The sequence below is a fragment of the Podarcis filfolensis genome (assembly GCF_964270895.1).
Source record: "Podarcis filfolensis genome assembly, chromosome: 3".
NCBI lineage: Eukaryota > Metazoa > Chordata > Lepidosauria > Squamata > Lacertidae > Podarcis > Podarcis filfolensis.
In genome coordinates this window covers 38,199,736-38,214,299 of record NC_139606.1, presented here as the reverse complement: position 1 = coordinate 38,214,299, position 14,564 = coordinate 38,199,736, and the positions used below count along the sequence as shown (strand labels likewise).

General features: G+C 42.0%; 2 protein-coding genes across 7 annotated transcripts in view; one reads left to right on the top strand and one right to left on the bottom strand.

The window, feature by feature from the left end:
* Nucleotides 1-11,455, top strand: part of B3GAT2 (beta-1,3-glucuronyltransferase 2) — a 157,394-nt gene extending 145,939 nt beyond the window's left edge. For 2 of the 3 annotated variants that reach the window (XM_083607399.1, XM_083607401.1), the window contains exons 2-4: nt 2,141-2,285; nt 9,430-9,578; nt 9,665-10,289. In XM_083607399.1, coding sequence (XP_083463525.1) covers nt 2,141-2,285; nt 9,430-9,578; nt 9,665-9,751 — 381 coding nt within the window. In that variant the 3' untranslated portion in view covers nt 9,752-10,289. Of the gene's footprint in view, nt 1-2,140; nt 2,286-9,429; nt 9,579-9,664 lie in introns of all 3 variants that reach the window. The other variant, XM_083607400.1, reaches the window with a different exon arrangement.
* Nucleotides 10,163-14,564, bottom strand: part of SMAP1 (small ArfGAP 1) — a 71,288-nt gene continuing 66,886 nt past the window's right edge. For 3 of the 4 annotated variants that reach the window (XM_083607321.1, XM_083607319.1, XM_083607320.1), the window contains 2 exons: nt 13,281-13,615; nt 10,163-11,127 (listed from right to left, as the gene is read on the bottom strand). In XM_083607321.1, coding sequence (XP_083463447.1) covers nt 10,990-11,127; nt 13,281-13,615 — 473 coding nt within the window. In that variant the 3' untranslated portion in view covers nt 10,163-10,989. Of the gene's footprint in view, nt 11,533-11,792; nt 13,616-14,564 lie in introns of all 4 variants that reach the window. The other variant, XR_014546479.1, reaches the window with a different exon arrangement.

Here is a 14,564-nt window from a genome sequence, read left to right as displayed (position 1 = left end):
AGGTATCTATAGCTATATAAAAGTCACCACCAACATTTCTTCCTGCTATAGTGGCTGTGCTCAGATGTAATGCTAAACCATAGTTTAGCACTGTGGGAACATGCCAGGGCAACCTTCGGGTCATAGGTTCTCCACTGCTTCACAAGCATGGCAGCAAGAATGAAATCAAAAGCAGTTTGCCTCTTGTTCTAAAATAATTGCAGTAAGTATAGTCGTATAGGGAGGATTCTCAATGACCGAAATCGTAAGGGGGCAAACTTTGACTCTATGCCCTGAAAGCCCCATCCCATGTATAGCCTTTGACCTAAGACCTCTGTGCTCCACCTGTTGGTCTGTAGGCACATGAGGTGACCAACTTGCCAAAGCTAAATGGGTCTGGGTCCAGCTGATGCCTTGAAACCATTTTTTTTACAGTATACATTTTCCAATCAGTGTTAGAAATTAGCTAGGTGCTAGGCTTGTTTTGCTACTGACATGGATCCAATTGCAACTACGTGGGGATTTCTAGGTGCCAGGCTAGCAATCACAGGTTAAAAATCTCTGCCTTAGACCATAGTTCATACTGTTTCAATTTCCACTGTGTGTGTTTCGCCTCCTTGCATACTGGGACAAGTGAATTGTTGTAAGAGCAAGCTATAGTCAAGCAAAGTAGTTGAGATCATAGAATTGTGGAATTGTAGCACTGGAAGGGATCCCAAGGATCAATCCCCGGGTGAATAGAGATTCTGTTTTGGCGAACATAACCTAGATTTAAGGTGCCATTTGGCACCCAGCTTACATATCTGAGTTTCTAACTCCCACTGTATAAAACACTGGGCAGTACTCAGATCATTCTTGGGTCCTGATTCCACAGAACCGAAATATCTCTCAGCATGCTAGCACATGCAAGGGCTATTTCAGCCATAGCTGAGAGTTACGATTCAATTATTGATGCCCTTGCTTGTGTTCATACTAGTGACAATGAAAAAGGTGATACGGGGAGAGAAGATGCTATTCTTCGGGGGAAATGGAGGATTTAGTGTTTGTGTTCAGGCTCAAGCTTTTGGAATCATTTATTAGATCAGTTCCGCAAAACTAGCAAGGCCCCACAGGATTCAAAGATAGCCCTCAGTACAGATGTGCAGAGCTTTACACATTGCTCCTCCACTTCTTAAAGGAAACCTAATAAAGTTTTGATGAGATTGAACTCAAAAGCAAAATAATACCTGCCTGGTGTAGACTGCAAGTGTGTGAATAAAGAAAAGTCGGTGATACTGATGCACCCGATGCTGATGAAAACCGTTCTCCAAGAGAATCCTTTATTCTTTTGACGGATGGGCTTGAAACCAATTTAAAGAAAATAGCAGAGGATAATATGTTTTAGTGGTTTTGGTAATTTTTAGTTGCAACCTTGCCTGTGTACCAATGTATGCGTGAATATAAAACTTTATTATTGCCCTTTCTGTTAGGCTAATGCACTTTTATTAAACACTGTGAGGTATCTTAAACTTGACATAGATTAAGGCCTCAGAGTGCCTTAATCTGGCCATAGATCAAGGACAGAGACACCCAGGGGCAGCCCACCCATGAGGCAAAGTAAGGTGACTGCCTTGGACAGCAGAATCCATGGGGGCTGCAGATCCAGCTTCCAAGGAATGCATTGCCCACTGCCACCACTGTGCATTCCTTGGAGGCCAAATCTGCTGCCTCCTCAGTAGACCCCACAATTCTGCCTCTACAGGGACCTCTTGACAAATAGGAGGCACTGCTGGTCTCCTCCCACCCCTAGGGAGGAAATGGTGGGGGCTGCCCTCTGGTATCTCCCAGGCTTTGCAACCCCCTGTGTGATTCAGAGTGAGGCCCTTTCCCCTCTGTAACGGAGTTTGACTCCCACTTCAACCACTGGGTGAGTTTGATCTGATACTCTCCCCACCCACGTTCCTGATGTAGATCTGTATTTCCCCTCTTGTTCCTGATGTAGATTTTTGCTCCCCTTTTTCTTCTATGGTTGGGGGCACCATTTTGTGGTTTGCCCCAGATGCCAAAGTGTCTTGGATCAGTTCTGGAGACACCAACTACTTTCTGAGCATCTCAGTCACAGCACAATGCAAGTCGATGAAGAAACGAGTTTGAAAGTGATTTTATGCTTCCTTTCTTACAGATGCGCACAACCCACAAAGTGTCTGTATGGCCTGTGGGTCTGGCAGGCGGACGACGCTATGAGCGCCCAGTTGTGGAAAAGGGCAAGGTTGTTGGATGGTACACTGGCTGGCGGGCAGGTAGACCTTTTCCCATTGATATGGCCGGTGAGTATAGTTACAGAATCTCAGATACAGATTATATTCATGTGAACATGCATGCAGACATTGTATCACCCACTTGTACTTGCAAACAATCTAGTTCTGGATATTGCATGAACGCTGTAGACAGGCATGCAAAAACCCAATCTTCTGCTTTGTTCCGGTGAGCAAAAACAATGTTACTAGGTTCCTTCGCCTCTTGAGAATCTCAATTATTCCTTTCCTTCTTTTTTCTTTAAATGCAGTTGACTCGCAACTTGTGCAGATTTAACTTGTGTGATCACAGTTTTATGTGCTTGGTGGCTGGCCAAATTAAAAGTGTGCAAAGCTCTTTTCACAGCAGATTTTATTCTGGTGCGAAAGAACTTTTAAGCTGTCAGGTCTGCTTACAGGGCTCTGGGAAGGTATTGTGAGATCTTGTGGAGCCGTCTGAAATCTCATTAAGGCCTCCAGAACCTGGTAAGCCCTTGCATGGGGTCAAGGATTGTTGCACCAACTCCGAAAAGGTAGGGATGGACATGAGGGGGTGCTTCTGGGTTTCTTCGTCTTTACACAATTCTGGCTTGGTGTGCAATCTGCAGGACCTATGTTCTGTGCAAGTTCTGTGTTGTCTGTACAACTTCATGCTGCTCAAGAGTTTCAGACAGAAATTTGCAGAAATTACTGAAGTTGGGGTTTGTGTGTGCGTGTGTGTGTTGTGCGTGTTTAATGCTATCATTCTGGCTACATAGGACCATCAGGAGCACTCTTGATAATCAGGAGCACTCTTGATAATCAGGAGCACTCAGAATCTTCGTCCTTGGCTACCCTGTGCTGGATAGGAAGGTTTTGGCATGAAGATGAACCTGCCATTTTAATAGGACCAGCATATCTTGGAGGGTAAATTCTGGTTAAATCCCGCAGTCACTGGAATACTTCTGAGAGTAAGTCGTGACTGAGCCTAGGGTCTGGAAGAAATATGCACCAATATTAGGTTTTGCATGTACACACCTATCTCCTTCCCCCTTCGCTTCTGGATTATTTTCCCTTCACTACAAAGACCAGTTGTAGTAGTTGGGAATAGGGCTCATTCGGTGATGCTTCCTACACATTACAGTTTTCCAGCTCCGTATTGGCATTCAAATCTCTGCTTTTAATGGGCTCTTGAGAATCCTCAGTGCATTAGCGAAGGCTGCATAATGCATTTAAAGCTGCTGATTTCAGAGGTTTTGCCCAGGGTTGTAGCGTAGCATGGCTCTGATGTTGTAGCACAGGGTTAGTCAACCTGGTGTTCTCCGGACGTGGTAAGCTACAGCTCCCATCACCCCTTGGCTAGGGCTGATTGGAGTTGTAGCCCAACAAATCTGGATGGTACCATATTGGTTACTCGTGATGTAGCAGGAAACTATCATAGGATGGGTTTGTTGGCTGATGTGGTGCTGCTCCACCTGCAGTTGGTATTTGGAACATAATCATTGTTTTCATGGCTCTAACCAGTAGTCCATCTTGTTCAGCACTCTGTCTGAGCAACTTGCCAACCAGAGATCCTAAGATGTTGGCAGCCAGAAGAAGCATGATGCAGATAGCACTTTCTTATCGTTTTTATTCAGTGTTTAGTAATAGGACATACTGCCACTGGATTCAGATACTTCACTATCAAGTTATGGATAGATCTGAGGGTTTTTAAAATTTACATTTATATTGTATATTATTGCTGTTGACTATGAAAGCACCTATAGGATAGTATTCAGAACTTCTCTCCAGAGGGTGGTAAAGTGAGGAATTTTGTCTGATAGGACACCTGGCAAGCATGCCCTGCTAAACTTCACACTGAGCATGTAAAAAATTCATATTGTATTCATGGCTGCCATTAGAATGCATGCAGTATTTGTAATTAGGAATATTGATGAAAAAGAGCAAAGTGTGAAACTAATATAACTTTTTGCATAACATGTCTTCTCATCATTAACCCCCTTATAAGCCCTGTTGCTGTATCCTAATTTAATTTACTTTTTAATAATAGGAAAACACTCTTCTCATTTATTTGAATTTTATATGGTATTTCTGTTTGAATGCTTCACTGAATTTCTTCTCTGCGCCTTCATTAATTACTGCAGGCAGCTAGTATCTTTCATTACATGAACATTGCCATGTGCATAGGAAAACAAGCCCCATCAGATAGTTCAAGTGTGAAAAGCACTATTTCATCATGAAATGAGTCATTTTGCACAAACCGCCGGAAAGTGAGGACTCTTGATAGCTTATAGGTAGATACAGTTTGAAGCGCCCTGCTTAAGGGAGAAATCAACAAAACAACCACGAAGGCAGAGAAGGTTCAAAAATTAATCTCATCAATCTTTCACTGTACAGCTTGTGACTGCATAGCGCTGTCTAGCTGCATAGCTCTACATGCTTGGTCAGTCTTTGGTGTATTCTAGATGCATCTCAAGCGCTGGCTGAATTGCTTTTGATATAGTGGCAGCTGTATTCCCGTCAGCCATGAGTTTCTGTATTTCAGAGAACACAGGGAGTGGAGTGGCGGTGAGGGGCAGTAGCATAGTGGTATATTTTGAAGTACACACAGGCATCTGTTTTGATCCAGGTGTGTGTGTGTGTGTGTCCCCATGTGCGTGCCACACACACACACTAAAGAGCAGGAGTATGTAGCGATATCTGAGCTATTAGGATCAGTAGATGGTCACTGTATATAGTGAGCAGGCAAAGGGGTCGTGTACTGGTTAATATGTTGGGCTTTAGTTGGAGATCAGCCACGGAGTCTTCTTCCTCTGTAATTTCAACTTGTAAAGCACATTGAGCTTTAACAAAAGATCATCACAATTGGGCCGAGTTAGTGCAACCTTTAGCTTTAATTAGCAAGGCAAACAATCTAAATTAGTCCATCTTTAGAACATCTTCCATTGTTTTTTATAACAGATAGTTGGCTTCAGTCGAGGATGTTGGTTAAATTCCACATCTGTCCATTGCACTCCTAGTTAGGGATGTAGGAGGTTGCCTTATACACAGTCAGACCAATAGTCTATCTAACTCACTGCTTGCACTGACTTAGCAGAGGTGCTCTCTCCTCTGCCAGCCCCTTTCAGACCTGCAAATAATACAGCTGCAAACATAGCAAGAGGAACATTCTTCACCATTGCAGAGATTTGGACTTAGTGGCACCAATGGCAACCTTGCCCACTATTCCTGCGGCAAGGCAGCAGCTCCTAGAAGAGCCTTCGGCGGGCATCTGTCCTCTTTTCACTACCATTGGCTCAGCAATGCCTATTTAGCTGATTCTGTCGTTCTAATGTTTATTTCCAGGACCAAAAGCACAGATAATAATAAGTGCAATCAAACACTGCATGCAGAGAACCTTCTGCTGTTTTCTTTTATGCTCTGCAGGCAAATATATCTTCACAAGATACCGTGGAAGTAATAAGTTGAATCCAGAATATCTATTCTGTGAATGGAAGGACTCCTTCCATTTATGCAAGGGAATGAGATCCAGCAGAAACTCTCTATCAGATGAATGGTTGGGGTGTGTGTGTGTGTGTGTGTGTGTGTGTGTGTGTGTGTGTGAAGGCAATTTTTGGAGAGTCCCTCTGTTTCCTTCTGTGCTGTTCCTCATGTTATTCTGGAGTGTTCCCTGCCCCCCGCAGCATATTTTCAGGTGGTGCTGGGGCTGTAGGGCGAATGATCAAAAATCATCTTCCTCAAGCACAAACTGTGAACTTTGGATCCAAGCCATGATCACTAGTAGATTACTTAACTCTAGAATTTGATCCATAGGGAAGATGCTCTGACTGGAAAGTTTTTACTGACCATGTTTTCAGAATTCGCAACAACTATTTAAAAAATCCACCCTTTCCTCCCTTTTTTGATAGGCAGTTGGCCTAATTTCAGTATGCAAATTGTTTTGCTTTGAAAAGGGATGCAGCTTTTTAAAGAAGAATATAGCTGGAATTCAAAGAAACTTAATGCCAAATGGAGAAACCTTTACAGTGGCCTTGCAAAAAAAGAAATACTAGCCTTCAAACAGTTCCGTGCCTGACTGCCCATACCAAGCGTGTGGGGGAAAGATGGTTGGGAGGTCTTGTACAATCTCATGGATGGTTTTAGGCATTTTGGCACCCTATTGGGCAGAATCCTTTGGAAACCACTTTAAAGGCTTATAGCTGCTCCCCCTATCTATAAGGCAGGAGTTTGACTCTTGCTTGATTCTGCAGGCAACACCGATTAGGAAACTGATCTGTAGGCTCCAAGCTTAAACCCGAGTTCCTTGCCCTCTGGAATATTGCCTTGTTCTGCAACCTAAAATGCTCAGCCCTAATTACTAATTCTCGTCTGTTATACGAGACTGGATTTGATGGCAGCCCAAAGATGTTTTGTTGGGACTTTACTCCACCCACTTGTGTGCTGGGAAAAGGGACAGTGACTTTGTCTGTATCCAGAATGTCACCCGTAATTTAATCTCCATGAGAGTAAGGAATAAATGGACTTGGTAGCTAAAGAGGGAAGTGTGTGTGCATTAGGTGTGTGGTAACTCACAGCTTGAGTTATAACGTGGATTTCCCGCTAACTGCCATTATGTGGACATTTACTACAGTATTCCATCTGCTTTATCTAAATTAAGATCTCAGCTAGACACAAAAATATTGGCCTCTCTGGACCTTAGCTGTAACCCATTGTAACAGGTTGAGCAGCATCTTCTGACTTGATCAGAATAAGGCCTGCATTACTTTGAAGATTTATCAGATAGATGCAACGGAATATTATAAATGCTGCCCCTAAGATTAGTTTCCCCTTTCCCCCATCTCCATTCCACTTCTGCCCACTTCTCCTATACCAGGAAGCTATACTCATTTCTCCTTAAGCCTTTCCTGATCCACCATGGACATGTCTGTTCTAGGGTCAGTTAACAGTTGTCTTTCCTTACTCTGGTATTAAATGATATTTGTCTTAATAGTAGACAGCCTTAGTTACTTTCTCTCCCCACCCCTGTTATCACAGCTGCCCTTCCTTAAGAAGCTTTTACAGAATGATAATAACTTTATATTCAGTTGATTAGAAAATATTAATGCTGGGGAATGTTTGCCGCACGGTAAAATGTCTGAAGTCTAAAACAGCTTGCAGAGTATGTCTTTGTGGCAGCATCCTACATATGTAATCTTCCAAAATATATTGGCTCTGAGCTGAGTGAATTATATCTCCTAACAAAAATTGCAAAGTGCTGTAGTCTACTCACTGCAGCTTGTTATTTTGAAGTATAGTTAAAATAAGTGTTTTATTAATATGCATTGCAAAGGCTCTGCTACCAAACCTGGTCATTAAGCAACCACAAATGTGCTTCTTTCAGCACTGCAGAGTTTTATTAGAGACCATCCAATACATCATACAGGCAGTTGAACACTGTTGGGGGCCTAATGGAAAACATTACTCTGCACTGCAGTAGTGAGGACGTTATGGCCCTACTGATGTTGTTGGACTACAACTCCCATCATTCCTGATCACTGGCTGGGCTGCTGGGAATCTTAACAATATATGTAGGGCCACAGCTTCCTCACCCCTGCATTTCTGGGTCTGAATTCCTAAACTGCTTGATTCAAAATCTTTAGGACAGAGTTAAGCAAGTTAACTGATTTGGTTCCAGGATACCTTTTAGACAATGGGGCACCTGGCATTCAAATCTCAGGGCTTTTGCGGAAGATCGGTCCCCTCCCCAAATCCTTACTTTCAGGAGAGGGGCAAAGGAAAACAGCCTCTGAACATACTCTTTGCTTGGCAGTTGCTTCCTGCATCCCACAGCTGAGCTGTAGAAGGTTATAAAGTCCTGCCTCAGGTAAAAATGCCGCTAAAGTCCTTTTGTCCCAATCTTGATTGCGCACCGTAGAATGATGTAGCTCAAATACTTCTTTAAACGAAAGCAGTGGATTCCAAATTGAACTTACAGAAAAAAATGTTTGCAAGCATCTTGTTGTACAACAGATTTGCAAAACCTTCATGAATCTTTTTCTTGTGCAAGGGTCTTTTTTTTTTGCTGCCGGAAGAAGCCCTTTCAAACATGGAAAGATCTTCAACTTCTGGAAGAGCACTTCTGGGCTAACCCCCTAAAATGAGAACTGCACGTGTACAAAAGATTCAGGAAGGCAAACTTGCTGCCTTTACGACTTCCTAAGATCATAAGTAGCAGTTAAAGTCTCTTGACAAATTTTTGGTACTCTGAGGAGGGAATAGGGAGAAAATGTCTGAAGGGTAGTACATTACCATGCTTCCCTGTTTAAATCAATTGTTGAGTGCACAGGAGGCCTACTAGTATATTTAGACGTATGCAATAGCCATTTTGTAACACACTCACATATCACAAATTAAAAGCTAAACTGAAAATTGAATCACCCAGTTTCTGCATTCAGTGGGCTCAATTGTGACAATTGGCCTAATTTCATATATATGAGAGAAATGAATGATACAAGCAGCAGCAAGTATTCTAGTTTTAGGAAGTCTTGCTATATGCTAGAAATTATGTCACCAGTAATAGCAGTCCTTTGACATCCACACCTCCACAGTAAGGGTTCGCTAAATAGTGTACTACATAAGGATTTGTTTTTCTACCACTTTCTCTTCAGAGCATTTTTTAAAAATGGTGATTATGGCTGCATTACTATAGGTGTTACACTCATCATGAATGGATATCACTTCTAGTAGTATCAATGACATACTAATTTGCATGTGAAATTCACCAAGCCAATTTTATTTTGCCTACTCGTTAAAAACTACATTCACATCAGAATTTAATTTTCAACTAGTTACAAATGTGCTGTCTGTTGCTTTTAAATCTCATTTTTCACACCAGGCAGGCTTTTCATCACTTGTAAATTCCAATAACTTGCATTAAAGGTCACTGTTCACATTCAAAGAAAAAGTATAAACAGATACAGAGAAGCAGAGCTACTTTTCCAAATGAGAAAAAGCAGCTTATAGCCTGAGATATATGCTGCATAAATTGTGAGGCAACCACAGGAGTGAAATTATATCCTTCTGCATGATGCAGTGTAACACCCTTAGGGTTTTGTTTACAAAATACAGATTAGCAAGAAGAAAAAGGGGGAAAATATTTTTAAAGGTAAATCAAATCAACTTTTGTTTTAATGATTTAACAATATCTTGATTTATGAAGGGTTTGCTGTGAGCCTTCAGGTGATCTTATCCAACCCTAAAGCGATATTCAGACGCCATGGATCCCAACCAGGAATGCAGGAATCTGATTTTCTCAGACAGATCACCACAGTGGAAGAGCTGGAACCAAAAGCCAACAACTGCACAAAGGTATTAGTTTTGCTGTTTTAATACAGGAACCTCTCCTATAGGGGATTATCCAGAACTAATTGTTGATCCTAAACTTTTTTTTTCAGGTTCTTGTATGGCACACGAGAACTGAAAAGGTAAATCTATCTAATGAGCCAAAGTATCACCTGGACAGTGTCAAAATTGAAGTATGATACGTAAGCATAAAATGGGACATAACAAAATTAATGGTTGCATCCTTGAAACAGCTAAACATTCAAACAGCAGTTTGCTTTTGTGCAACAACTTACTTTACCGGTATCAGTTAAGACTCATCAGATGGCTGTGATTTGTCTTCACTTGTTTTGCATGTGTTTGGGTTTTTTTTAAAATCTGTTTTAGTACTTTATCCAGATCTTAGATTGTTCTTACACAAGACGTTCAATGAAATGCAGTGGAACACTAAAAGAGTGACTGATCTAAACAAATGCAAAATTTCCAATTCATTTATAAATAGCAGCTTCCAGATTATTATGTTCAAAGTTTATTGTTCCTGAATTAAACAGCTTTGCTTTTGAAGAACAGTAGATAAAAGAGGTCTTTATAGAATGAGAAAAAAAATCACGTTGTTTATGGATTTCTTTAATAGAGGGAAGCAACAGCTTATTGATACGAGGCACCATAAAATGTAAACACAGTTACTGGCATAAACCTGGATACAGCTGTAGAAAATAAAAGTAAATGTACAATTGAGGAGTGAGTTACCCTGTATATATGCTGTGCAATATACTTTAGATTAGCCCTCTGTACATACCTTTTAAGCCAAATTTACTCATTTTGTCACAGGCAACTCTTAAGAAAACTGATGAGGCGACAGTGACATCCAGGTTTATCTCTCTTTCACTAACCATCTTATCAGCACGTCGCAGTAAAATATCACAGTGGCATGAATAATGGGACAAAATCAATTTTACACAAGGAAAAAAGTTTCAGTGATACATGTACACTTATTTATATGATTTAACATTTGTTCATACAGTACCTTCTACAGGATTACTGGGCAATTTGTGGGGTGGGGTTTACATATTAGAGATAGTACTTACATGATATCTATTTCCCTTATATGCAAACGTTGGTTCTAGAACTGATAAAATAATTTTGAGTATGTAGTTGGTCACGAAGCTCTTTTGAAAATGTATCATTCATGAAATCAAATGTACTGTGGAATGAAAAAGCTGCTGATGAGAGGTGTTCCCAACCTGCTTTTCACTACATCAAAATTTAAGTCAATACAGACCACAACACGGTTGGTTAAGATTATGTCTTAATATGAAGAACTGTGAGATTGAAGGGGGTGAGGGTGGGCAATGTATGTGGGCAGACCAAGAAAACTAGATGTATTTGAGCATGGAATGTCAAGTCTCTGATCTAGATGAAACTTCTATTGCAGTGTTCATTTCCAGAGTTGTGTGCTGAGAGTCTGGCCTGAGGAAGTTCCAGTCCATCCTGCCACTGTATTTGGGGGCTGGCCAGCAAAGCCCATCACATTGCTGGAACTAGACAGATTCATTCCAGCCATTTGCTGATTCATCTGTGAAATGCAAACATGGTTCTAGTTAGTATACAGGGGTTCATATGCTGTTTGAACTTTCAGTATGACAGACTCAAGCTTTATTTGAAAACGCAGACACCACCTTGTCTCAGGGAGGGTCATTTGTATACCTGCACCTCTGTTACATAAACAGGTATCTTTCAATATGTCCTTTTCAACAGTAAGTTTAGTTTTATTTTATCACTGTCCTATGACTGGTCTTATTGCTGTTTTAACGTGAATACTGTAAACCATCCAGGTAGCCTGGTGGATGAAGGGTAATGTAGAAATACGGCAAATAAATAAATAGTATACCATTTCTGACTTTTAGATAATATACATGAAGCATATTTGCGAATCAGTAGATATAGCGCTGTAGAGAATTTTAAAGGGTGCATTTTCTCTCTCTGCTGTGGCTGTAAAGAGGGTGCAGACATGTTGTTCTCTGCACCCTCTTTACAGCCACAGCAGAGAGAGAATAACTCCACCCATGTACTTCCAGTACAGGGTCATGTGACACTCTGAGCTAACATCCGGTGCTCAGTGCACATAATAGACTGTTCCTTGTTCCCACGGTACAGTCCCAATAACATCAACATCCTGTTTGGCTTTCCAGCCATCTGGAGCACTCAGCAGCATTGCTCCTTTTTCGTAACATTTTCTACAAAGAAGTCTTTCAAGGAGAATAAAGGTCAATGCAGTGGTTACCAGAGTGGTGTGAAAGCTGCTTCTATTTGACCCGATGCATTGTTAGTCCAGTAAAACAAAAAGCAGTAATGTGGTTGGATAGTTTAACAGGGCAACTTTCCATGCTGACAGCAGCAATGGGCATGAAAAACAACCTTACCCAAAGAATTTCTTCCTGCTGTTACGAGTGTAGAAGCTGCTCTCACACCATTCTCACAACAAATCTACACTCCAATTTTAGAGATTAGAAGCATCCGGAAACGGCTCCACCCTGTCTGGCCCTCTTCCACCTTGTGAAGGCTACTGTCTTCAGTGGGAAGCCTTTTGCATCTGTGGAAGCTCTGACCCACAATTACAAAAGCCCCCTCTCCCCCGACAGTTGCTTTTTTCAAGTTGGAAGTTGACAAGAGACTGAGGTGGGGACAGCTAGTCACCCTTCCTCACTGCATGTTTATTTCCCCAGGATTTCCAACACCTGAATAAAGGTTAGATGGATATTTAGAAAGAACAGTACTTTTAAAATGTTAGCCAATATATTGTGTACCATACATACACACAAAGTACAGTGACACCATGGGCTCATTCATACGTGCCAGTGAAACCTTGGCTACAGCTCATGGTTAGGGAGGGTAGAGACTAACCACAAGAGCAGGTTCAAATGATGCACTAAGCCAGGGGGCTGGATGACCTGCTATGCCTGCAGCTTTCAGGGCATTGGGAAAGTGTTGTGCTTCTCAAATGCTAAGCATAGGGCTTGCAAAAGCACTTTGTGCGGTACTTCCAAATTTCCCAACCACCACCTGGTTGGGAAACACAGTACCTTTTGAATGTTGACAGGTAGGGAGACTTCCCACCTGCCAAAGTTGGCCTGCTGGGTTATAAAGATTTAGCCTGTTGGGCCACGGAATTTCCCCACCCTGCGCTAAGCTACAGCTTGGAGAGCTCTGCTATCCAACAGGAATAAAAAACAGCAGGGTGGAGCCAAGAGCTGCTCCCTGGGAGCCTGTATATTGGCACCATCCTGCTAAGCCACAGCACACCCATAGTTTTGATGAACACGATACACAAAGTTGTCTAGTGTCTAGTATTCTGAATTAAGGAGTAATGCACCAAAATTACCAAGCCATTCTTGTACTAGCACCCGTCTAACAAATTGTTTAAAGTGGATAATAACGCCAAAAAGCAATCTTGAAAACAAATACAATATGGCAGGATTTACAGTCCCTGCTGGTGTAATTAATTCCTCCTATCTGCAGCAATAGCTCCCTAGCAATCAGTATCACGGCACCTCCTGCATAACTGGTTTTACTACTACTACTACTACTACTACTACTATTATTATTATTATTATTATTTATTATAAATTCTATTGACATTATATGCATAACCAGGTTTTAATCCTAAGAAGTTGCTCCTCTCTGTAGCACCCTCCCCCCATGAGGAGAAAAATGTATATTCATTCTCACCTGAGAAAGGTTCCACTGGGCTTGCTGATTTTGCTGTATGCCATATTTCTGTGGTGGGGCTACGTGCCCCACCAGTGGTCCTTGGGGTCCAACGTTTTGAGGAAGTCCCAAACCAGCAGTTTGTGTAGTGACAGAAAAACCATTAGGTATTCCCATGCCCACCATCATGCCTGTGTTCTGTCCTATGACAGGCACCGATTGCCCCATCATGGTTCCCATCATTGCAGGGGCTGCAGGTACAGATACAGGCACAGGCACTCCCATGGCTGGAAAACCTTGAAAATGAGCTGGTGGTTGTGCAGTAAAGGGAATAGGTTGTGGTCCCATGAATACACCTGCATTAGGCAAAATGGAAGAGGAAAGGCGTAAATTCCATTATGTCAGCAAAGTTTTAAGTTCTAAAAACAAATGTGCCAACCAAACTTCCGTTACGTCAGGCAAAAAACAAAACTGATATCCAGTAGCTGCTTTACTTAAATCATTCTTAATTTCATTTCCTGATTTGTAGACTACCTTTGAGGGCTCAATTATCCCTTCAAGACAGTGTACAAATAGTGTTAAGATCTACATGTGGCTCAATGAATGTTGGCAAGGAATCTATTTAATGACAAACCCACAATCCTGGGGTATAACAAGAAGCATGGGTGCAAAAATCCAAGCACCTAGTTGTCAGTAGTAGCTAAAGTTAGGCCTGGTGATCTTGTGGTTGTGTCACTGAAGGAGATAGGAAGCAGGCTTTCCCTGAAGCTGCTGCCACCTTTTGCTCCTCCTCTATTCTCTTACAAGCTAGGATAGCTCCCTCACCCCACAACACTCTGGGCTACCTGCAGAGGCAAGGCACTGGCAAGCTACTCCTTTGCTCCTGGCTTTACCCCATGAACAGCAGCTCCTAAAGAGAAACCAAGAACTGGGCAATGACAGAATCTGATGACTGCTACTCTCCTGAGACCTGGGAAAGAGCCTAATGTGGATTATGGGATTTGTTATGGTTTCTGGTTTAGGCTTACAGCAAGAGTGGGGAAACTCCAGTCTGCAGGCTGACTTGTGCAGAAAGAAGGCATGAAGTCATTGCCCATCAATGAAGAGGTGGTGACCAAGCCTGCTGGTCACTTGGACAGGAGGGTGGCTCTGTCCACAAGGGTAAGGGGGGATAAGAATTTGGCCCTCTGGCGAGATCAGGTTCCCCACCTCTGGGTTTAGAGGGTAATTTTCTCTTCCACCTTTCCTTCTTATTTTTGCCCTCAAATCCACCCCTCCACAGTCTTTTACTTTCCCACTCAAGCT